The following is a 25,671-nucleotide window of genomic DNA, read 5'->3' as shown; positions in this document are numbered from 1 at the left end:
CCCTGTATCGTTGTGTACCCCAGGGTCAGCCGCCGAATGCCCAGGGTCGACTCGGCCAAGACACAGCCCACCATCTGCAACCTCAACCGCACCCAGGGATGCACGCAAGAGGGTGGCAGGAGGTCAGACAGGAGGCCATCCTCTCAGTCTGGGACGCTGGAGGGGGATGCACAGAGGACGAACAGAGACAATACTGAGGGGCACAGGACGGACAGTGATGAAAGTGATGGCCGTGCATTGCCCGAAGGTAGGGCCATGAGCCACGACAGTGACGGGGACAGGACCACGACAGTGGACGGTGACGCACAGAGAACGGCCACAGAATCACCTGGAGCGGAGCATGACATGGGCCGCATGCACCCTGCGCCGGGCCATGAGGGGGACCAGGACACACCAGACTTCTTTACGGACGATGACCTAGAGCTAGCAGCACTGCTGTCTCCCACACCATCCACCGTCGCAGAGACACTCACCTCGGTTGGGCAAATAAGTGATGAGGCTCCCGGGTCATGGTCTGGTGCGCACCACACAGCCGAGCCGGTACAGCAGGTGGAGTTTGGAGCAGCCGAGGGGCTGGACGGTAGGAGGGCAGCCCAGGCCCAGCAACCAGCTGCCACCCAGATGGATCCCGGGTTCCTGGATGTACTTGACCCACCCGGACACCCGATGCATGTGGACACCCAGGGACTGAATAACGGGATGAGGGCCATCTTCCAGCACCTGCAGACGCAGTTGGAGGAGTCCATTCGCGTCCAGGAGCAGGGAGTGGTGCCACTCATCGCAGCCACCCAGGCCGACACCACACGGGTGGCGTCCGTGGTGGAGGCAATGGGTGAAACGGTTTCGGCCATTGGTCAGGTTCTGCAAGGCGTTGGGCTTCACATGCATGCGTTATCCATGGCCCAGGAGAGGGCTGCCCTCTCACAGGTAGCCATGCGCCAGAGCCAACACGACATTGCTGCCGCGCTCCGGGCCCTGGCCGAGTCTCACCATGCCATGGCCCGGTCCCAGCAGGCCATGGCACAGTCCCACCAGTCAGTCACGGAGTGCCTAGACCGCCTGCCGCACGTGATGGATGGCGTAGCGCACTCACAGGTTGAGGTAGCACAGTCGCTGGCAGGAATGTCGCACTCCTTGGGCTCCGTCTCTGCTAACATTCGGACCATGGTCGATACTGCTGCAGGCCTCCAGGACTGGCAGCGTCAGGTGTCGGTGGTGCGACAGGGCATGTCTCCGATCGCACCTCCGTCCCACAGTGAGGCCCGGGGGGGTCCCCGAGGGAGGTGGCGGTTCTGGGGCCCATCCCGGTACCTCCAGCAAGGGGCGTCCCTGAACACTCGGCCTCCCCCCGTTCCGTCCCTGGCGCATCTGGTGGGCAGAGGGCAGGACAGGGTGGCACCATGCCATCCAGCACGCCCGCCGAGCAGCCTGGCCCATCAAAGCCGGGCCGCCACAGGAAACGCATGCCGACGGGGAGCCATGTCGCAGGACGTGATTCTCAGCAGTCCGCCTCCACTCCTGCGTAGTGGTAGGGCCGTGATTCTCAGCAGTCCGCCTCCACTCCTGCGTAGTGGTAGGGCCCGTAAGGCAAAGAAGTTAGAAACATAGTAAGTTGGCACGGGTGCAGGGCACAGTTTAGTTGCAGGGGGTAGGGCATTTGTATGTGAATTTCACAATTAAACTCACTGTTGCACTTAACTTGTAAGACTCTGTGCTATGTCCGGTGCCAAGGGGCCCGTGAGGGTGACCGAGTGGCGCTGGGGTTTACGAGCGGTTCAACGTCGGTGCTGGATGTGCTGTCCCCCCCCCCGCCTCCCAAAATCGGACATCGTAGTCCGCGGCACTCCGACGCCAGCTACCCCACACGGGCACGTGATGAAGTGTCCGCGACGAACGCTGTGACCACCGGGGTGGATGGTTCAGCTAGAGCCATGAGTCAGACCTTGGCTGGCGAATCTGAGCTCACCACTCATCGCAGAGCGGACTGTCATCATTCAGCATGGCACTGATCACACCCGCTTACACAATCATCAATGTAGTGCAATCCCGTAGTGCCGCAGTGGTAAGGTGATGTGGAATTGATGCCGTGTACGCGGTGCGGAGGTGCGGGGGGGGATGGTGGTGGGTGCTGTGCGGTGCCCGTGTGCAGGACTGGCAGTGCAAGTGGCAGTGTTCAGCGAATCCCTCCCCCATGGTGCGTGAACCGTGCGGCCACCAATGCGTTGCATACCCGCTGTCCTCGACGGTGCCGTTGTGCAGCCTCCTGGACGTAACCAGCACCCAGGCCGTGTCTGTGTCCTGCGCCCCTCCCCCACCCTGATGCACGCCATCCTCCTCTTCCTTGTCCTCCCCTTCGGTTGCGTTGGCTCCGGTGCCATCGGGTCCTCCCTCCGACTCCTCCTGCAGGGCATCTCCCCTCTGCATGGCAATGTTGTGCAGCGCACAGCATACCACAACTATGTGACCGGCCTTGTCGTGCCAGTGCTGCAGGGCCCCTCCGAAGCGGTTCAGGCATCTGAATCGCATCTTCAGCAGGCCGAAGCACCGCTCCACCACACCCCTGGTTGCTGCATGGGCCTCGTTGTATAGGCTCTCCGCGTTGGTCTGAGGCCTCCGTATTGGCGTCATCAGCCAAGACCTCAACGGATAGCCTTTGTCGCCCAGCAACCAGCCCCTCAGCCGGGGGGGGGGGGGGGGGGGGGGGGTGGGGGGGGGCATCCATCAAACATTGCGGGGATGAACGACTGTGCCAGAATGTAGGCATCATGCACACTCCAGGGGTACCTTGCGTACATGTGCATGATCTTCATGTGGGTGTCGCAGACCACCTGAATGTTCATGGAGTATGCGTCCTTCCTGTTAATGAACACTTCCCTGTTGTCTGCAGGGCGGGCGCATGGGGACGTGCACACCATCGATGACACCCTGGACCATCGGTATCCCGGCCACCTTGGTGAATCCACGTGCCCGTGCTTCCTGCTGTGCTCGGTCCTCGGGGAATTTAATGTAACTGTCCGCGATGGCGTACAAGGCGTCGGTCACGGCCCGGATGCACCTGTGGACCGATGCCTGAGAGATCCCGGATAGGCCCCTGCTCGGCTCCTGGAAGGAACCGGTAGCGTAAAAGTGAGGGCCACCGTCACCTTGACAGAGACTGGTATAGCGCGTCCTCCTCCCATTCCACGTGGTGCGAGGTGCGCCACGAGGTGGCATATATGTGCGACCGTCTCCCTGCTGAACTGTAGTCTCCTCCTGCATGTAATGTCCGGTAGGGCCTCGAACGACATTCGGTCACGGTACATCCTAGGCCTTGCTTGAAGCCTGTGGCGCCCTGGCACCACTATCAGTGGCTCCACCTCCGTCTCCCCCCCCCCCCCCCCCCCCCCATGCACTTCGATATCAGTGCCCGCTTCCTGTGCATTCCTCACCGCTGCATCTGCAGCCACTGTGGGCCGTCGCAGTCTACGCTGCCGGATGGCCACCTGCAGTGCAGCGGCTCCAACCACGGCAGTGAACATCGCTGTCTGGTTGGCATACATGGTGACCTGCAGGAGGGTAGTGGGGGGGCAGAGAAACGACATGTTACACGGAGGTTCTTCCACACCTCGGCAGCCGGGTTGCATGGGATACCTGTGTGCCCCGGTGGCCTGGTCGCGCTGCAGACACGCAGCCAGCCTAACCCCTGGTCACTGTCAGCGTCCAACGGTCAATTCACACCGTCCTCCTCACCAGTCGCCTGTGCCAGTCGTCTGTGCCCATCAGCCACACGACAACCTGCGGCCGTGTCCTCGTCACCGTCCTGCCATATCAGGGCGGCTGACATGTGGCATCCGCGGATGGACGACACCCTCCACACTCTCCCTCAACCCACCTCCACTCCCTCCCTCACCCCCCCTCCACTCCCTCCCTCACCCCCCCTCCCACCCCCCGTTGGCCGCAGCGTTCTCGGGGAAGCCGACCCAGTCTGCAGGAGCTCCGGAACAGTTTGCTCACCTCCTCAGTGCTCAGCGTCAGCCAGCACGACTGGCTGATGACTTTATTTACCAAGTGTGAATGGCGACGGCATGAACTGGGGTCATGCCGTCGGGACTTCGGTCCAATCGGGCCGGAGAATAGCGGGGGTAGCGGAGAATCACCATTTTGGGTGTCTCGGGCGATTCTCTGGCAGAACCCGACGGGGCCGATCTCGCCGCTTGGGTGCATCGCGGGAGGGCGTCGGACCGGCGCGCGTGGAAAGCTGGCGCGGCAGGCGATTCTCCCAACCGGCGCGGCATCGGAAAATCGCGCCCTTAGTTTTGTTCATTTTAAACTCTCATTACTTGAACTGTCTCACGAGATTTGCTAAGTGCAATAATATAATAATACAACCGGGACCTGGGATTCATGTCGCATTACATTCATCCCCCACCATCTGGCCTGCAAAATCCTACCAACTGTCCTGGCTTGATACAATTTACACCTCTTTAACCTGGGGTTACCCCATCTCTGGATCTGTAAAGATTTAATCACCTGCTAATGCTCGCATTCCTAGCATTGTTTGGCATCTTTGAATTTGTCTATATATGTGTTTCTGGAACAGACCTCTGCATTCACCTGAGGAAGGAGCAGCGCTCCGAAAGCTAGTGACATCGAAACAAACCTGTTGGACTTTAACCTGGTGTTGTAAGACTTCGTACTGTGCTCACCCCAGTCCAACGCCGGCATCTCCACATAATATAATTAAGTTCATAATCTTGGCCTCAAACTTTTATAAATGCTATGTTCGCACATAAGTCTTTTAAAAAAAATATTCCAAGTAAGGGGCAATTCAGCCAATCCACATCCCCTGCACATTTTTGGGTTGTGGGGGTGAGACCCATACAGACACGGGGAGAATGTGCAAACTCCACACGGAGCCGGGCCGGGATCGAACCCGGGTCCTCGGCGGCGTGAGGCAGCAGTCCTAACCACTGTGCCACCATGTCGCCTCTACGCAAGTCTATTTTGATGATTGGAGGAGTTTTGGTTTTGGTCTGGCTTTTGTTTTTGGTGGGTTTTTGCAGGGGGCTTCCTTGCTAGCCGAGTGAGACTGGCGAGTGAACGGGAGTGAAGTGGGTGGGTGGGAGCTGCCTGCAGGACCTCTTTAGGCAGGTTTCGTTGAGCCTACGAGGTGTGAATGATGGGGGGATGGGGATGGTAGCGGTCCGAGAGGAAGTGGTTGGGGATTTCTGGGATGGGGGCAATAGAGTGCTGACGTTGACAGAGGGTAGGATGTTGTCCCATTTGTGGGGCGGGGCAGGTGGCCATCTTGGGTGGGCTATGGTTTCAGGAGTATGGGTGGATAGAGGGGGTAAGCCCTCATGGTGGAAATGGTTGACTTGAAGGGGAGGGGGCGGTGAGACACCCCCGGTTCAATTGGTTTCGTGGAATGTGCGGGGTTTGTGGGGCCCAGTGAAACATGCAATAGTTTTCTCTCAATTTAAAAAGTTTGAAAGCCGATGTGGTCCTTTTGCAGGAGATCCACCTGCATATAAAGGACCAGGTCAGGCTCCATAAGAGTTGGGTTAGCCAGGTGTTCCACTCAGGCTTTGATAGCATGCCCGGGGGGAGGGGCAATATTTATTAATAAAAGAGTTTGGTTCCAGATCGAGGTGGTGGCGGACCAGGGTGGCAGGTACGTCATAGTTACGGGGACATTGAAGGGTACGCAGATGTTTTTAGTGCGCATGTATGCCCCAAACTGAGATTGTGTGGAGTTTATGAAGAGAATGATGGCTGCGATATCTGATATGTACATGCACGAGTTGATATTGGGGAGTGATTTGAACTGCATTTTGAGCCCCAAGCTGGATCAGTGTCAGCTGAAAGCGCTGACCCCTTTGGGGGCAGTGAAGATAGTTGCAGCATTCATGAAAGAGATGGGTGGAGCGGATCCATGGCAATTTTTGCACCCTGAGTGCAGAGAAGACTCCTTTTTCTCTCCGGTGCACAATGTGTATTCGCGCATAGACTGTTTGTGATGGGGATAGCCCTGCTGCTAGGGGTGAGGAAAGCAGAATATTCCACGATAGTGATATCAGATCATTCTCTGCACCTGGTGGATGTGGTTCTGGAGATGGGGTCGGCCCTGCGGCCGGCTTGGAGTTTGGACGTGCGGCTGTTAGCGGATTTGGGATTTTGTGAGAAGGAGGTTAGGGTGATTGATGAATATGTGGGGTTCAACTAGAATGGGGAGTTCCCGCCCTCGGTACTGTGAGAGGCCCTGAAGGCAGTGGCGCAAGGGGAGGCAATTTTGCACAAGGCAGAGAAGGAATCGGGAGACAAGAAAGGAGGAGCGGCAGCAATTGGTGGATGAGATTCTGGAGGTGGATGGCAGGTATTTGAGTGATCCGACATCAGAGCTTTTGACTAGTAGAAAGAAATTTCAAGATGCAGTTTGATCTGCTTTCCACAGATAAGGCAATATGGAGAGAAGGCCAGTCGGCTCATGGCTGGTCAACTGAGGCAGCAGATGGCCTCCCGGGACATTGTGCGGATTTGGGAATCAGGTAGTAGGTTAGTTAGGTAAGTTAATGGGACGTTTGAGGCGGTATAAGAATCTTTATAGGTTGGAGCTGTCGGAGGAGGAGTTGGATATGTTGAGGTTTTTGGAGGGTTTGGAGTGCCCCAAGGTGGAGGAGGAAGATCGGGAAGGGATGGAGGAGTTGCTGGAGGAGGTCTAAACAACAACTTAAAGGAACAGGAACTTAAAGGAACAGCTTTAGGTTCCTGGGGGTCACCATCACCAACAGTCTGTCCTAGTCCACTCACGTAGATGCAACGGTCAAGAAAGCCCAACAACGTCTCTACTTCCTATGATGTGGAGATGCCGGCGTTGGACTGGGGTGAGCACAGTACGAAGTCTTACAACACCAGGTTAAAGTCCAACAGGTTTGTTTCGATGTCACTAGCTTTCGGAGCGCTGCTCCTTCCTCAGGTGAATCAAGAGGTATGTTCCAGAAACACATATATAGACAAATTCGAAGATGCCAAACAATGCTTGGAATGCGACCATTCGCAGGTGATTAAATCTTTACAGATCCAGAGATGGGGTAACCCCAGGTTAAAGAGGTGTGAATTGTATCAAGCCAGGACAGCTGGTAGGATTTCACAGGCCAGATGGTGGGGGATGAATGTAATGCGACATGAATCCCAGGTCCCGGTTGAGGCCGCACTCATGTGTGCGGAACTTGGCTATAAGTTTCTGCTCGGCGATTCTGCGTTGTCGCGCGTCCTGAAGGCCGCCTTGGAGAACGCTTATCCGGAGATCAGAGGCTGAATGCCCTTGCCTGCTGAAGTGTTCCCCGACTGGAAGGGAACATTCCTGCCTGGTGATTGTTGCGCGATGTCCGTTCATTCGTTGTCGCAGCGTCTGCATGGTCTCGCCAATGTACCACGCTTCGGGACATCCTTTCCTGCAGCGTATGAGGTAGACAACGTTGCCGAGTCGCACGAGTATGTACCGCGTACCTGGTGGGTGATGTTCTCACGTGTTATAGTGGCATCCATGTCGATGATCTGGCACGTCTTGCAGAGATCGCCATTGCAGGGTTGTGTGGTGTCGTGGTCACTGTTCTGAAGACTGGGTAGTTTGCTGCAAACAATGGTTCGTTTGAGGTTGCGCGGTTGTTTGAAGGCAAGTAGTGGGGGTGTGGGGATGACCTTGGCAAGATGTTCATCGTCATCAATGACGTGTTGAAGGCTGTGAAGAAGATGACGTAGTTTCTCCGCTCCGGGGAAGTACTGGACGACGAAGGGTATTCTGTCGGTTGTGTCCCATGTTTGTCTTCTGAGGAGGTCGGTGCGGTTTTTCGCTGTGGCGCATTGGAACTGTCGATCGATGAGTCAAGTGCCGTATCCCGTTCGTACGAGGGCATCTTTCAACGTCTGTAGATGTCTGTTACGCTCCTCCTCGTCTGAGCAGATCCTGTGTATACGGAGCACTTGTCCATCGGGGATGGCTTCATTAATGTATTTAGGGTGGAAGCTGGAGAAGTGGAGCACCGTGAGGTTATCTGTGGGTTTGCGGTAAAGCGAAGTGCTGAGGTGACCGTCCTTGATGGAGACGAGTGTGTCCAAGAATGCAACTGATTTTGGAGAGTAGTCCATGGTGAGTCTGATGGTTGGATGGAACTTATTAATGTCATCGTGTAGTCGTTTCAGTGATTCTTCGCCGTGGGTCCAAAGGAAAGAAATGTCATCGATGGATCTGGTGTATAACGTCGGTTGAAGGTCCTGTGCGGTGAGTAGGTCCTGTTCAAACTTGTGCATGAGGATGTTGGCGTATTGGGGTGCGAATTTGGTCCCCATGGTTGTTCCGTGCGTCTGATGAAGAACTTGTTGTCGAAGGTGAAGACGTTGTGATCCAGAATGAAGCGGATGAGTTGCAGAATTGCGTCTGGAGATTGGCAGTTGTCGGTGTTGAGTTCTGAGGCTGTTGCAGCAATGCTGTCGTCATGGGGGATGCTGGTGTAGAGTGCCAAGACGTCCATTGTGACGAGGAATGTTCCTGGTTCATGGGTGCTGAGTTTCTGTAGGAAGTCCGTCGTGTCGCGACAGAAGCTGGGCGTACCTTGTACGATGGGTTTCAAGATGCCCTCGATGTAGCCAGAGAGTTTCTCACACAATGTCCCATTGCCTGAAACGATAGGGCGGCCTGGTGTGTTGGCCTTATGTATTTTCGGGAGGCAGTAGAGATCTCCAATACGGGGAGTACGTGGGATGAGAGCACCCTTGGCCGCAAAAATATACTTTTGACTGTACTTCGGTACATGTGACAATAAATCAAATCAAATCAAATCAAATTGGGCGAATACAGACATGTAAAGCCCAGGGCCATACGAGTTCCCAGAAGGTTTTATAAAACAATTTGCTGGAGACTTCCGGTGGCGTCCATGGTGTGAGTGGTCCCACATTTGGTGGCTCCCGCTCGTGGTGGTATTTTTGGACCTTTTCCCCGGCTAACGGGTGGATGTGTTGACCAAAAAAGATGCAGGAGCGGTGGAAGGAGAGAGTGCCACACCAGTGGATGGATTTGTGGACCAGAAGTGGTCGAAAAAGAAATGAGCAGTTGGAGAGAGTTGGAGTTGTACATGCGACACAGGAGGAGATGGCGGAGGGTCAGGGATCGGTCCTACCCACTCTGTGGTTGATGGAGCAGCTGTTAGGCTTCCTGAACGAGAAGTTCACCCAGCAGAGGAAGAGAATCTGGAAGACCTGGCTCGGGTGGAGGATCCGATAACAGCAGGGATTGACCGCCTGGAATCGAGGCTGGAGGCCCAGAGCCATGCGATCCAGAAGGTGGAGAAGATGGTGGGAGAGCACGAGGATGGTGGCCGGGTTGGGGGTAATGTGGGATAATCGGAGGTGGCTGCAGGAGAAAGTGGAGGACTTAGAGAACCCGTCCCGCAGGCAGAATCTGAGGACCGCGGGGCTGCCGGAGGGCAGTTGAGGGAGCGGATGCTGGCTCGTACGTGGCTCGGATGTTCGAGACGTTGCTGGGTGAGGGGTCATTTGAACAACCTTTGGAAGTGGACCGGGCGTAGAGGGCGCTGGTGACGAAGCCGCAGGGGAACGAACCGCCGAGGGCGATGGTGGTGCACCTGCATCGGTTCCTGGATAAGGAGCGGATCCTGAGATGGGCCAGGCAGATGAGGCAATGTACCTGGGAGGGCAGTGAGCTGCGTGTGTATCAGGACCTGGGTGAGGAGTTCGCCAAGAGGAGAGTGGACTTTAACAAAGTGAATGTGGCCCTCTTCAAGAAGTGGGTGAAATTTGGTATGCTGTATCCGGCACGCCTGTGCGCCACCTATAAGGGTCGTGACCTGTACTTTGGGACGCCGGAGGAGGTGATGGAATTTGTCAGGGACAATGAACTGGCAGGAGAAGGAGGACATTGACCTTTTGAGGAAATGCTCCTTTGGGTATGTTTTTGTATTCTATTGGGCCATTGCTCTGTGTTGCTCTTTGTGGGGGATGGTGAGTTGCTCTTTTCTTTGTGTTGGGTTGTTGTTGTTATGTTTGCACCGGGATAATGTTTGAAGGGGGGGGGAAGAGGAGGAGGAGAGAAGGATCAGTGCGGGGTTGATGCTAGGCCCCAGGGGCAGGGGCTACCAGGCTAGCTGGCCGCGCTAGTTCACGGAAGTGCAGTGGGGGGGGGGGTGAGCAGATGGTTAGTGTGTTGATAGAGGTTGGGGTTGTTATTTTGTGGTGATGGGGGAGCAACTGCTGACAGGGGAGGGGTTTTCAGAACATGTTTAGGGAGGGTTGATGACAGTGGGCACCAGAGGGATTTCAGCTGATCACATGGAATGTAAGAGGGTTGAATGGGCAGGTCAAGAGGGCTTGTGTGTTTGCACATTAAAAGAGTTTAAAGGCAGACATAGCTCTTTTGCAGGAAACACATCTGAATGTTGTGGATCAGACTAGGCTGAGGAGAGGGTCGGTACGGCAGGTATTCCATTCAGGATTAGATTTCAAACGAGAGGGGTGGCAATTTTGATTAACAATTGGGGAGTATAGTGGCTGACCCGGGTGCGGTGGTTTGGGGGGGCATGCTATGGTGAGTGGGAAATTGGAGGGGATGCCGGTGGTGCTGGTCAATATTTGTGCTCCGAACGGGACGATGTGGAGTTCATGAGACAGGTGCTGGGGAAGATCCCTGACCTAGACTCGCATCGGTTGATAATGGGGAGGGGATTTTAATATGGTCCTGGATCCAAAGCTGGATCGGTCGAATTTGAGGTCAGGGAGGGTGTTGGCGGGTAGCGAAGGAGCCGAGGGGGTTTATGGAGCACATGGGGAGGTGGGGGGGTGGATCCGTGGAGGTTTGGAAGGCCGAGGGCAAAGGAATTTTCGTATTTTTCACATGTACACAGGGTGTACTCCCGAATTGATTTTTTTTGTACTAGACATGACGCTGCTGACGTGGAGTTTCCGCAATTGTGTTCCCCTCGAGGGGCTCGATGGTAGGGGAAATTGGTGGTGGCCCCGGACCAGATCAATAAGGTGTTTAAGGAGTTTTATGAAAATCTGTAAAGGTTGGAACGCCAGGAGGATTAGAGGATGCAGGAGTTTCTAAACGATTGGAATGTCTGAGGCTGGAGGAGGAAGATAGGGCCACACTGGAGAGGTCGGTAGGGGAACAGGAAATAAAGGATTCAATTGGGAGGATGCAATCGGGGAAGATGGCAGGGCCAGATGGGTTCCCAGTGGAGTATTACAAGAAATCCAAGGATAAATTGGCGCCGCTGATGGTGGGGATATTTGAGGAGGTATTAGGGAAGGGTGTTACCACAAACATTGGGGCAGGCCTCAATCTCCTGATGTTAAAAGATAAGGATCCGACGGAGTGTGGGTCGTACAGGCCTATATCGCTACTAAATGTTGATGCAACATATGGCGAATTGGGTACTGACGGCTAGGTTGGAGGGGTGCCTCCCTAAGGTGATAGGGGAGGACCAGATGGAGTTTGTGAAAGGAAGGCCACTATTCTCAAATATTATTAAATGTAATCATGATGCCGGATGAGGGGAAGGAGACAGAGGTGGTGTTGCGCTGGATGCGGAAAAGCCATTTGATTGAATAGAATGGGGATATTTGATTGCGGTTCTTGAGAGGTTTGGGATCGGGCTGAGATTCACGGAGTGGATACACCTATAAGGAACCGAGGGCGAGTGTCCGCACAAATATACATCAGAGCCGTGTGCGTTGATGGGAAACATAATGGTACTTCTCCGAACTTTGGGATCTTTTTCAGGATATAAATTAAACCTGGAAAAGAGTGAATACTTTGTGGTGTCCCGGCCGGGAGTGGGGGCGGGGGTGGAAGGACTGGCATTCCATAGGGCGGCAACCCACTTCAGGTATTTGGGGGTGCAGGAGGAGCGGGACTGGGGGGTGGGGGGGCTTGTTGGTACAATTTTACTAGCATGGTGGGGAGGGTGAAAGCGGATTTGGCAAGGTGGGCTAGCCTCCCCCTGTCACTGGCAGGTCTTTTTGCCAAAGGCTTTTTTGAGGAAGTGAATCAGAAACTGATCATCTCGTTTATTTTTTTTTGTGTGGGGGGGGGGGGGGGGGGAAAGAGTCCCAGCGGGTTAGAATGGAGGAGGGTCTGTGCAGGGGGTCGGAGCTGAGACCGTTGGTAACAGTGCCGCTCCCGATGGCCCCGGGTAAATACTCTGGGAGTCCCGTGGTGGTGGCAACACTGAAGATTTGGAGGCAGTTAAGACAGCACTTTAAGTTGTGGGTGGGGTCAAGAGAGATGCCGATTAGGGGGAACCATAGGTTGAGCCAGGGAAGTTGGGCGGGAGGTTTCGGAGATGGGAGGAGAAGGGGGGTCAGGGTATTAAAAGATCTGTACCTGGGGAACGTTTTGCGAGGTTGGAAGAGTTGGGGGAGAAATATGGACTGGGGCAAGGGAAAGGGTTTAGGTACCTGCAGCTCTGAGACTTTGCTAGGAAGAAGGTTCGGAGCTTCCCAATAGCATCGGCCCCCTCATTGTTGGAAGAGGTATTGATGGCAGGGGGAATGGGGAAGTGTCAGCAATCGACGGGAGGATTTTGGGGGAGGACGGGGTGTCCATGGAGGAAATCAAAGCCAAGTGGGAGGAAGAGTTCGGGGAGATAATGGAGGATGGTCTGTGGTATGAGGTGCTCTGGAGGGTGAACGCGTCAACCTCCTGTGCGAGGTTGGGACTGATACAGCTGAAGGTTGTGTATAGGGTGCACCTCATGAGGGCGAGGGTGAGCCAACTCTTGAGGGAGTGGAGGACGTATGTGCACGATGTGGGAGGCGCCCCGCAAACCACGTACATATGTTTTGGTCCTGTCTGAAGCTGGAGAAGTACTGGGGGGGGGGGGGATTTAGTGTCACCTGGAGGGTAATGCACGTGAACTTTGCATCAGGGCCCCTGGAAGCTATTTTCGGGGTGTCGGACTGACCAGGGGTTCTGCATCTCCTTTGCCACCATGTCGATGATCCTACAAATTGAACTGAAGCCTTGGCCCTTCAGTACCATATTTAAGGCACTGGACCTGCTGGAGTTGCAGGCGGGGGCTGGGGACTGATGCTGTGGCCTTTGCCCTCGCTGATTGCTTGAAGGCGGGTGCTGATGGGCTGAAGGTCAGCTTTTCCACCCAGTGCCTCAGTATGGCTGGAGGATCTTATGGAATTTTTGTACCTTGAGCAATTAAAGGGTTCTACCGAAGATGGCAGCCATTTATTTTGTACTTTAAAGAGCTGGTCACAGTTAGTTGGTAGGGAGGGCGTGGGAGGCAGGTGGTGGGTGGGATTTCTATTTGGTTTTCTGGTGGTGGGGGGGGGGTTATATCCTGTTATTGTTTTTGTTATGTATAAATCTGAAAATGTTGAATAAAAATATATATGTATTTATAGCATTTTTTGATTAAATCTCATTTACCATCCCCGCCTGCTTCCCAATCAGCCGGTTCTTCTTCGCTTTCTGGGGTGCGCTCCTTTGTAATTTTCAGGTTAGCATCTTCTTTTTCTCTGTGTCTGCTCCTTGAAGTATCCCTCTAAATAAAATGAGAATATTTATCATTGTGCTGCACAAAACAAAACGCATAGATTTCTTCTGGTTTACTCTTTCACAATCTGAGCTACAAGGAAAGGTTGGAAAGACAGGGACTGCAGCCATTGGGAGTTTAGAAGAGCAAGAGGTGATCTTATTTAAACCCAAGATCCATGGCGGACTTGACAGCATGGATGCTGAAAGGATGTTTCCATTTGTGGGGGAGAGTTTGAAAATAAGGGGCCTCCCATTTAAGACAGAGATAAGAAAACATTTTTTTCTCTCTGAAGGTCATGATCCCTTGGAGAAAAGTGAAGGCAGAGTCAATGGCCATTTGTAAAGCAGAGGTGATTAGATTTTTGACTTACAATGGGGTCAAAGGTTATCAGGGGTAGGGGGAATCTGGAGTTGAGGCCATAATCAGACCGGTCATGATCTTAATGCAAGGCACAGCAGGCTCAAGGGGCCTAATGGCCTATTCATGCTCCTAATTCATAATTTTGTTTGCTCCTGCTTGTAAATTTATACCAAGAAATCATAATAAATTTACAAGCACAGAATTCTGGCACACCATGTCCTCCCTCTATAGGCGAGTTTTATTTCAATCGTAACTTCTAGGGTTAATTATTACTGCTTAACTTTCTTAAAAATCTAAACGCATAGAAATATAATTGAATTGCTTTAGTTATTATAAGCATTCATAGATTCCAAAGTCCAAAACTCCAACGCAATCTAGCTTGAATTTCAACAAAATAGAAAATTGAGTTATTCTACTCAAAATCTCCTTGAAAAGACAGTGGTTAAGGCAACCGGTGCAGTGGTTAACACTGCTGCCTCATGGCGCTGAGGACCCGGGTTCAATCTCGGCCCCGGGTCACTGCCCATGTGGAGTTTGCACATGCTCCCCGTGTTTGCGTGGGTCTCACCCCCACAACCCAAAGATGTGCAGGGTAGGTCAATTGGCCACGCTAAATTGCCCCTTATTGAAAAAAAAAGAATTGGGTACCCCAAATATATTTAAAACACTAAGCATTATTTTGTATCGGCAACTTTTAGGTTGGCTATAAATGGACATTGACAAATATTTACAAAATATTTACGATTTACAGCCCAAAATGTTCCACTACCATTTAATAACCTACAAAATTCTCAACAATTTGACTTTAACGTTTTTCTTCAGGAATAAAAATTAGCCTCTGGTAAAGGTGAAAGGGTCAACCTTGACTGGAATATGTCAGTTAAATCCATAAATTCTGAAATGGGATTCTTTCTCACCCTTGTTGGGGATGAAGACTCATCCTGTGCTCTCTTCTGTGGTTCAGATTCCACATCTTGCCTTTTGTTCTTCATTCTCTCGCGTAAATCACCAGTTGGCCTTTCTGGAGATCTATATACCCACAAAATAAAGTAACACACTTTTCTCTGTTGACACAAAGCAGAAATTTTCTTAAGGGATTCTTGTTTCTAGTTTTTCGGTCAAATACACAGACGAGAGGGCATGCACGGCCACTGCACTAGAGACATGCAGAAGATATATTGACAGATGGATAACAGAGCCCATGCAATTAACACCATTACAATTCCAATTTACAAGCCACAATGTAGATACTAACTGATAAAACTAAACCCAACTTGAACTTAGCAACAGGAATATCTAGCACATCCAAGAAAATTGTTCTGAAGGCATTAATTTTTCCAATTAGCTACCATTAAATCCTGAATACTATTAATTACTTTTAACTTGAAGGAGTTTCAAAATTTTGCTTCAGCCTGAGTTTTAAAAAAAGAGGCAATTTTGTACTTATAAAGCTTAATAACAGCTCGTCCAAAACAAAATCTCAAAGTACCACTGACAACTAACTAGGCACAATTGTACAGGCTGTGGGGCTTCTAAGTGGGTTCATTCAAATTGGACAGCCTTCACCCAAATAATGATATCCTGACCATGGCCTGGCAGGCTTGAATAGCCAGGAGAGCCTGGGACTGTAATTTAGAACTATCCACACCTCTCTGAGCTGACCATTTCAAGATCCAATGCATGAAATTTAAACTGCTACACCCTCAATATATATCGTAGCCCTAACATTTTTTAAAAACTGCATGTTCACATATTGAAGTGTTTATATTGTACTTATCATATACATATTGGCTAATAGCCATGAAAACATTAAAACTGAAAGCCTACAACTCATTTTGACCTGTGGCACTGGCGAGGTTTTCAGTCGTCCTCAAGAATGGGAACAAATTACATTCCTTTCACTTAAGGGGCAGACTCTGCATTCAAGGGATTTTAGTCATAAATTTCACTGTCCTCAAGAGAAAATATAACTTTATGAGATCATAATAACTATTCTGAAGTCACAACAATTTCACCGTGACATCATAAAGTACACCATAAAGTATTTTTAAAAATATTAAGTTGTTCTGTCATTTCTACCTATATAGGTGCACGTGGGAACATCGGAGTTGGTGCTACAAAGAGGAGAATCAATATTTGTTTGATGTCTTGTCACATCTCTCAGAAATATCCCAGATGTCTCCCACAAAACGCATTATTCTAGTCACTGATGTGTAGGCCAGCCATGCAACCAAAGGGCAATGTCCAATGAAGAGGATGAAGGATGGAGACAAACAACAATTTCATGAATTCAAGCTCACAGTTTCCCAAACAGCATGTTTGGATCATAACAGTGCATTCAATGAAATTGCTGAATTGGAGAGGCTAGTCAATTCTCCGCTGAAGGATGGATAAAGTAGGGTTGAAAAGAGATTTGCATGGTATAAATATGGACCTTAAATGGCAAACAGTCTTGAGCACAGCTCAACTCAACTTCACAATTCAAAACTAGAGTCATATTTATCATGCGGAACATGATCTGCTTAGATTGTCTTATTTGCTCACTCAGTTCCTTTTTTCATGCTATTTTCTCCACTTTATTAAACAAAGTCTTCCTTTCTTTAGCACCCTAGAAAAAAAGCCTATTTTCATCTAAGATGAGCAAACAACATTTTAATGAGGCTAGATGTGAAAAAATGCCGAGTGACTTGGTATCCCATTTTCCTTGCCTTTTACTCATGGCATTTCTCTTTAAAGAAGGCTTTCTCATTATCACCCTTTGTAAAGTGCTGTGGAACATTTTCCTGTGTTAAAGATCCTACATAACTGCAATGTTGAATGCCTAGACAACTTTGATAATTTCTTCGAGAATTGTTATTGCTTTTCTCTCTCTGGTCATTATCTCCATTCTCATCTTGCCATCCAGTTCTTCAAAATTTTGGGGTAAGTCAGTTATATTTCATTTTCATCTCTAATTACTTTTTGCTTCATTTATTCTCATCCAAATGTATCACTTCTTTCAACTTGACTTTCCATTTAGTTAAATCTGTTGAATCTCTGTAATCTAATAGCTGGTACTAGTTTTCTCACTGTTTTATGGGCTGGAGGGCAAGGGGGATTCCATTCCTGTTACTAATATGTAATACAAAGTAACACCCTAAAATCAATGCATTATTGGGCAAAGGAGAAATTAATGTGAACACTTACCATGAATTTCAGATGGATTAAATTCCACGTGGTGTGACAAAGGTTGCTTGTATTAATTTGCCGTTAAACCTATTATACTCGTATCACGTAAAATTTACAATAATTATTTTAGTTTAATCTCAAATTCAATCTCAAAATTGCTGGTTATAGCATCGAGTTTTATGCATACTGAAGGTAATAAAATAGCCTTATTGACACACAGTCACTTCCCTTGGACTTCTATTTCTTCTACAATTTAACATGCAAGTCTCCAGATATGCCTTTAAATCTTTAGTGTTAAGGCAGCACGATAAGCGCAATCCCAGCCCCGGGTTCAATCCCAACCATGGGTAACTGTCCGTGTGGAGTGTGCACATTTTCCCAGTCTCTGTGTGGGTCTCACACCCCCCCCCCCCCCCCCAACCCAAAGATGTGCAGGATAATCGTACTGGCCACACTAAATTCCCCCTTAACTGTTCACCAAGCTTCCTCGAGTTGCTACGATCCCATGAAGATTGATAACTTTTAAAGAGATATGAATGGCCCAGATACCAATGCAAAGAAACACACAAGTTTTCACATTTTAAGACTTTTACTTTAACAAACAAACTAAAAACAATGCTGAGCAAACATGACTTAAAATCCACCCACCCCATCCCTCTCTTGGCCCACATTTCTCAGGCTTTGTTTTCAATCCCTCTTCCACATCCAGTCTCCTATTTAATCCTGTCAATGTACAAAGATGGCAATACCTGTGACACTGAATGAGAGATGTTTTGTGGCCGGCAAGTATGTTTCCCCCCCCAAATTTAATGTTTCATACAGTGCAGTCCTTCATTTGTCAAGACCAATTTGGCTGGAGCAGTAGCTCAAAGTCACTTCCTTACTTTAGTACAGTCAATCTTGTTGCCACACACCTGGTGAAATAGTCCAATCAGTACCCGTTGATTTTAAGAAATCTGAAGTTTAACACTGACGTTAAATCTTAAATGGGGCATCTGGAACCGGAGTTGGGGATTTTATGAGAAAGATGAAATGTTTTGCAAATTTATTTTATATCTTAAGTAACTAAGTTTTTTTGTAATCTTTGTTACCGCTGGTTGAAGATAGCATCCAAAAACATTTTGAAAATTATTTTAAGCGTCAGATTGATTTATTCCCTGTTCTTTTTTGCTGATCACCCAATTTCCATTTTTCCTTATAAAATCCAAAATTTAAGTTTTTGATTGTTGATTGTAATGTTGTCTCCCTGATCTGTAGATTTGAAATTTGAGCCTGGACATGTGGTCGATAAAAAACCTTTTTTTAAAAATATATTTAAATACAACAGATGTCCTGTCGCATTACTCATAGTCATTTGAACCACATTGTTTTATAACAAGATTATAGTGGATGATTTTAAATAAATCATTCTACAATGTCCTACCAAATGGTTATTAAAATCATTTTCTTTAAGTTTTTAAAAATCAGTTATGTTTTACCTTCTGTATGTGGCACTATATCCTTTACCTCTGGGTGAGGATCCATGTGTAAATCTACAAGTGTTCCCATATGGACAGAGGCCAGTTTTCATCCAATTACGGCATTGTGTCTAAATAAAAATACAGGGAATTTGGAATTATACACCTGTTGAGAATAGCTTTAAAAAAATACTGATAAAATAAGCATGAGTGGTCCAGTTTATAAATTTTGTACAAAACCTGCTATTGAAAACCCTGTCACAAAAAACATAGTTTAATTACAAATAATCAAGGATTTCGCCCCTTCAGTGTTCAAGGCTAATATTTTGGTTAAATATTTACAAAATGGGTTAGTGCCTTTTTATACAATGTAACATTCACAAAGACCTGAATATGTTCAATGAATATTCAAAGAAAGCCAACAGTTCAAAATATACAGCAATATTACTGGAACAAGCGACTGTATGTGACTTAAATACATTTCTCATACTTGTGTTAAATGGTAATGCAAGTTTTGACAAGATTTGGAAAATTATGAAATATGATTCTGCAAAGGCAGACCATTGTCGAGAATTCATAGATAGTTATAGTACAGCAGGCATCAATTTCATGAATCTTCTGACTCCCATTTTTCCATTTTCTAAAATGGTTCCCAGCTTTAAGAGAATTTCAAGTCCCAGCAATCAAAAAGCTCCCAAGTTTCATCAACCAAAGTTCCACCATACAATGAAAATAAAGTTAAAATTGCTACCTCATGAATTATTAACTCCAAGAGTAAGTGAATACATTTTTACAAAATGTCTGCAGCCACTTTAAGACATGACTAATTTTATTGCGTGCATTCAGAATATCTGGGGTTTTCTCTCCTGCTTATAGCTGCTCCTGCCAGGAGATCCTCTGTCATGGTTACGTCATTATCGTATATCTTGTGACATCCTCGCTCCCATCGTAGCTTGTCTGACCGTTGTTAATTACCAGTTCTGGGCAATTGTGGTGTGAAACTAACTGTTATAAATGGGCTGAAAATGTATAACTTTTTTTTGAAACTAATGCTATTGATATTAGAAACTAGATACAAGTTCTCCTGGGATTTTGAAACCTAGACAGACATGTGCCTCCCTCTAGCTCAAGGTTTTTGCTAATTATTTGTTAGTTTTAATATGTGAAGCTATAAAAAAGCTGCTGCTGATGTGAGCGAATTATTAACATAGCATTGGTGTTCCTTTAAACATCATTCTGTGCAAACTAACAAAATAGTCAGTCCATGGAGACTCAAATTGCTCAGGACCTGCTGACCTGTTAAAATATTCTGTTTAGTAGCTTCTTATATATGGATTATTATGCATCTTTTGACACAAAGGATGTTGCTCAACTTGTGTGCCCATTAAACACCCCGGTTCTGAATGTTTTTAGGGTTTCATGGGCATGTTTTTAGTTCAACAACTTACGATTTAAAAACTTAGTTTTACAGCTATATAGTCCATCACCCTCACATCTCCTTAATTTAATTAAAGTAACCCGCACCTTTTCTTTGTTTTGAACATAAAATGAATTTGATTCGGAGTGCTGCACCATCCAGGGAAATTAATTTTCATGACTTCTGTCACATTTGGAAACTAAGAAGTAAGGTCCATTTCCAAACTCAGCTCCTCTTTTTCATCTGTGCAGGTAAGAATTACAACACTTCAAACCACTGAAGCAAGCCACAGAAATCAAGTCATTTTGCTAATATAGTTATGAAGGTACATTATTTCAATCCTGACTATTTAATGTAGCTATGAACAAAGTACATGATGGGTCTCGAAACGGATTCGTAAAACCTTCATACCTACAATAAAAGTACATCATGATCGATTAGAGCTTCTGAAGGCTAATCTTTTACATCACATATTGTAATTTAGATGCCCCTGCTTTGAAATATTGTGTAATGCATAAATTGCTTAAATTTAAAAACGTGATTAAAAAGCAAAATACGGCAGAAATATGAAACAGAAACGGAAAATATTGGGGAAACTCAGGTTATCCAGCATCTGTGGAGAGAACAATTTTCTCAGGAATCTGCCCATAAAAGGAAAACCTGGCTGTTTATTGCACAGATCTTGACTGGCCTGTTGAGTGTTCCCCGCATTTTATAACATGGATGTAACATCCTGATGTTCAGGATTTGTTTAGATTTTTTCTTGAAGTTAGTACTCAGGATATAGGATTTATCTAGAGCTATGAAATATGTAGTGTTTCTTTTAGCTTGATAGTGAATAAATGATTCATGGATATATAGCAATTAGTTCTTTCATGTTTAATGAAATATTGCATAAGTGGTTATCAACAGAACCATGTTCTTTTACGTGAGAATAGTTGGTACATTAACAAGCTTACCAATCAATAATGTTTATCCTAACTAGTGCAGAGCAATTTAAGAGGTCAACTGTCATCTAATTATAAAATCCAATATGCTTACCAATAACTAGAGAAATCTAAACAATGGCTGCAGACAGGGAAAATTGGCAGCAATCAACAAATGATGCTACCTTATGACAAGATGACCATAAAACCTTGTTCATGTAGAATACTTTACTTAGTAGTATGGCTAAAAATGTCACAAATGTGACTGGCAGCTACGACTCAAACTCATTGCTCACATTCTATCAATGACAATGACTGATGAGAGATGTTTTATGACTAATGTGATTAATGTGCGCTAATAAATGGCCAGTTGGGCCAAGATTTTTTACTTAGCCTTGTTGTGACTCAAATAATTCTGACAATTATACTTTAAATGTGCACCAATGTATTTATTCAGAAATGCAATAACCTCATACTGTACAATTACAGCTAGTCTAAATACCTTCCATGAAATATAGTATCCTACGATGACTGCTAAGTATGGGATTACAAATGATCTTTGAAAGGAAACTGGTGGTGGGTGATACAGGTGATTTCTAATGTGAATCTTACTGTACTAAAAATAAATTAACCTCACGAGCTATAAAACATGATACCGAAGTTGCACCTCATGCATTTTTCAAAAGTACAAAGAAGCAGTATTTTACAAACTGGTATAATGCACTGGAACATTCAAGAGTAACCATGAAATACAAGTATGAATTTATGCTGAAGCATATTTCATGTTGCTTCAGCATTGTTGAAACCATTCTTTTCACTCCACATAAAATGATTTACTGTTCTAAGTAACCCCAACGCTCCTAAATTAACCTTCCTTTCTTTCATTTTTGAGGGAGGCGTTTCTCTCGAAACAACAAAGGTGGAACGGGGGCAACACTCCATTTTATGTCGATCATCTAATTCGTCCGGTTGAATGCATCATGCAGTGGGGAATGCTGTACAACCTTTTTTTCTATTATGATTTTATAAAGAGAAAACTGGCAAACAGATAACACAAAATGAGAAGTGTGGAACACAGCGCAGCACAGTGATGAACCAGCAATATCAGTCAAACACTTGATACCACAGTGTGAATTCTATGCTTTATTTCTGGACACAACAGCCACACATCTGAACAAAGTGTAATGTGAAAATACATACAGTACAGTATTCAAAATCATTTAACATAAAATGTTCATGAATGCATCTTTCCATTGTAACTTAAAAGTTGTACTCCAGGAAACCAGAAACACATTTGGCTTAATTTAATATTTTAATGAGTCTGGTCATCAGGTGACACAGTTAATTCCTGGAATTGGAACGGTTTCCTAATTTTGGCACTTAGTGTGATCAAGTACTTACTCGCTAGGCTACTCTAAAAATGTGCCTTGACCCTCTTTCTCAGAAAATCCTCCACTATATTAGCGTTTACCAACTATTCTTATAGAAGGAGTATTTTCTTTGCCAACTATTCTTGTTTTCTCTCTGAACAAGGAAGCAATCCAGAGCCAAATGATCTTTGTGCTATGAATTGGATTGCAACTGCATTACTCTTAAAGCTCATAAGTGTCAGGAGAGATGGGAGTCGAGGTAGGATTCAGTATGTCTCAAAGGTGATTGGACTGAGTTCCAATACATTATATACCCAATTCCCAGATCATTACACACATCACTTTTATATTTTCAAAATATAGCCCGAAATACTGAAGTTGCAGCAAAAATGTTGCTCAGGGTACTGCCATTAATACCATTTCAGATCAATGACTCTCTGATGGACAGCTGTAGCTTTTTAGCTCATTGAAATATAGGAGTAAAAAAAAAATCTGTAAACCGTTGTACTATACACGCAAATGATCAAGACAATACATACCAAACTAACTGGCTTGAAGTAGGTGATTGGCAACCAGGAAGAAAACTAAATAATATGGACTGACAAATGTCACGTGTAAAATAATAAGTATTCAAAAACACTATGCGGATTAAAACTTGATGTTTAAATTACGATCAACCTCAGTACCTGAGAAACATATCAATGAAGTATCCAAATGTTTGAGGAGTTCCTACTTCCTGTCTGTATTAACATATTGGCTTAGGGTAAGTTACACAGGTATCCAAGTATTTATTCAAAGGTTAGGAGATATTTATGACACACCAGGAGCCACCCAACCTCCTTCACAAGCTTTAACTTGCATTTGATTTAAGCAAATCACTGGGCAGTCCCTAGCCTGCCACCTTAATCTATCCTCTTTCTCTGATCGATGATCATTTGCATCTATAGTTCAGGAGTTCTCTTGACTATCTGGTCTGTATTGCTCCAGGGCAAAAAAGGAAAAACACAAAATAATAAAAAATGTGAAGGGAGCCATTGTTTGAGATATTGTGGAGGTGAATACATACACGTGTCATAGTGGTAATCAATTTGATTTTAAATTCACTTGACAAAGTGGCTCATGTATTATAGAGTGTGTTAAACCCCTCAGTTTGAGAACAGTGCACAGGAAAGTGGAGAAATAAATTTCAAAAAGGACCAAGAAATTCTCAATTCTTTTTCAGAATACGCATCTGAAAATATAAATTGAATTCAAAGGTTATATTAGATTATTAACACTGCAGCGATTAAATGCAATTGTACCATTCATTATATTACAGCATTGGTTTCTGTTTGTCCAGAGTATCCTTTTAAGAAAATATTTAGTATAAAAAACTGGAGAGTAGAAGCTATCCCCATTATAAAATACTGACCTCAGCACTTGACCCTGTGCTAGGCCCAAGCCTTTCAAACACACTGGGTCTACGAGACGTGCTCTCAGAAATGGTCTTTGAATTTTCAACAGTAACCTTCCTCCTCACTTTTGACATTCTGATTCATTGGAAGCTAAAAATAAAAAGACAACCATATGAAAGTGTACAGGACAACATCTGGCTTCTTCATTTGCACTTTTAGCTTTAATCGTGATAAATGGAAAACTAAAAGGCTAAATGTAGCTCTGAGTTAAGTAGGTTATGAATATGAATTTGCAAATTGAAACATCAGATTTATAAAAATAGGCTTTCTGGGTTAAAGAAAATGCACAGTCTTGGGGTTTGTTTAATTACACTTGGTCGGATTATTATGCAGCAAATCACTGCATGTGTGTATTTATTTGGTGGTCCATTCCTTTAAGGATTCATAACCATACTTTTCAAAAGGTCACAAAAACACAAGATAAATACGTATAGGTTCAGGTCAGCTTAGCTCACCCATTCAACAAAGTCTACAGTCCCCCCATCAATGTAATCAGCTACTCAGGGGTACATTTCAAATAATCATTACTCTTGGTGAAGAACTTCCGGATATCAGTGCTAAATTTGCCTTACCTTATCAGGCTTTTCACTAGTCACTGTAGGGGAGATTCCCTCCATTATATTTGTAAGGAAATTTTAAAAAGCAAGTATCTTAGGAATAATTTTGCAAGGCTTTGCAATCGGAGTAAAGCCAGATTAGTAGCGAGTGCAGGCCAAAAAGTGGACCTATCATGTCTTAGTTGTGTCTAGCAAGACTCGGCATTGTGTTATGATCCTAGATTGGATCCCCAGGTTTTTGGTAAGATCCAGTTAAGGACCAATAATGTTTTTGTTCAAGGTAGACAAAGCTTGAGATTCCAGACACTTGCTAAGTGAATAAAGCCATAAGATTCCACAGATTTTGAACAAAGTAAAAAAGATAAAATAATTTACAATATCTATCTTATACTCAAATATTCAGGGTTAATATGATGTACATGTGAATTAACAGACAAACTGTGTCGAACACTCCACATTGTACATAAATAATAAATGCGACCAGATAGATCCCATAGATTTCTCAGCACCTCACTCAGACATCAGTAAACACTGTTAGTCAACCAATCTCTTTGAAACTCCTGCCTCTGAATTCTCTCAAAGTCGCGTCAAGTCAAGTGTCCCATCAACTGCAGACTACCAGACACTGTTCTCCTGGATTTCCAAGTGCACTTCAGCCTCTACTTACAGGTGCAATTTCAGCATTTAAATAGCTGGCTAGCTTCACTGGGCTAGCACTGCCCCTGGATTTCACCACACTCCATTCCCCCCAGCTATACCAATGTATAAATAGCTCCCAGGGCTTCTTCTGAACCCTAAACAGCGTAGAACCAATGATCTTTGACACCATCTCAGCTCCTTAGGATTTCTACTGTGCCCTAACTGCATGGTGCCATCAAACGGTTCTTGGGTCTTCTGAATCTCAATCACACAAGCCAGATAACAGCAACACGTTGGCTGCTTGGAGCCTGCTAGCAGCAGCACCCTCACATTGTGGTATTTTCCTGCTGCAGAACACTCCCTCCCCAGGAACACATGGATAAATTGAAACCTTTGAACTTACTTGAGTTTCACCCATCCCCATTACAACACAGCCTTCCAGGGCTTATTGGACGCTTAATTACTTGCAGCTCCAACTCCCAAAACAAAAATTATCTCGGCTGCATTTCTTTACAAGCAGTGTAGGCAACACATCTCAGATTCTCCAGCTAAGGAAACCCATCTGCTTTCTACGATCTTACCTTTCAATCTCTTAACCTCTTAAATCAACATGGCCCAACATTTTAAGTGTAATAATCAAGCTGCTTTAGTTGCATTTATCCCCTCTTCTAATTAAATCTAATCTTCCCAAAACTAAAAATTACCCTTAAAATATTTCTATGAACCATGAACTAGGTATGTATAACAACTGAGAGCAAAAGTTCACTGTTGCCTGA

The 25,671-nt window shown here is 46.3% G+C and overlaps 1 protein-coding gene across 13 annotated transcripts in view; it reads right to left on the bottom strand.

The window, feature by feature from the left end:
* zc3h13 (zinc finger CCCH-type containing 13) overlaps positions 1–25,671 on the bottom strand; it is a 165,901-nt gene that overhangs the window by 112,054 nt on the left and 28,176 nt on the right. For 9 of the 13 annotated variants that reach the window (XM_072514301.1, XM_072514305.1, XM_072514309.1 and 6 more), the window contains 4 exons: positions 23,657–23,789; positions 18,554–18,663; positions 14,825–14,936; positions 13,439–13,553 (listed from right to left, as the gene is read on the bottom strand). In XM_072514301.1, the coding sequence (XP_072370402.1) occupies positions 13,439–13,553; positions 14,825–14,936; positions 18,554–18,663; positions 23,657–23,773 (454 nt within the window). In that variant the 5' untranslated portion in view covers positions 23,774–23,789. Of the gene's footprint in view, positions 1–13,438; positions 13,554–14,824; positions 14,972–18,553; positions 18,664–20,056; positions 20,193–23,656; positions 23,790–25,671 lie in introns of those variants that run through there. The other 4 variants (XM_072514307.1, XM_072514312.1, XM_072514308.1 and 1 more) reach the window with 4 other exon arrangements.

The sequence above is a fragment of the Scyliorhinus torazame genome, chromosome 8 (assembly GCF_047496885.1).
Source record: "Scyliorhinus torazame isolate Kashiwa2021f chromosome 8, sScyTor2.1, whole genome shotgun sequence".
NCBI lineage: Eukaryota > Metazoa > Chordata > Chondrichthyes > Carcharhiniformes > Scyliorhinidae > Scyliorhinus > Scyliorhinus torazame.
Note: the sequence above shows the minus strand (reverse complement) of the source record. Positions and strands in the feature narration are given on the sequence as shown.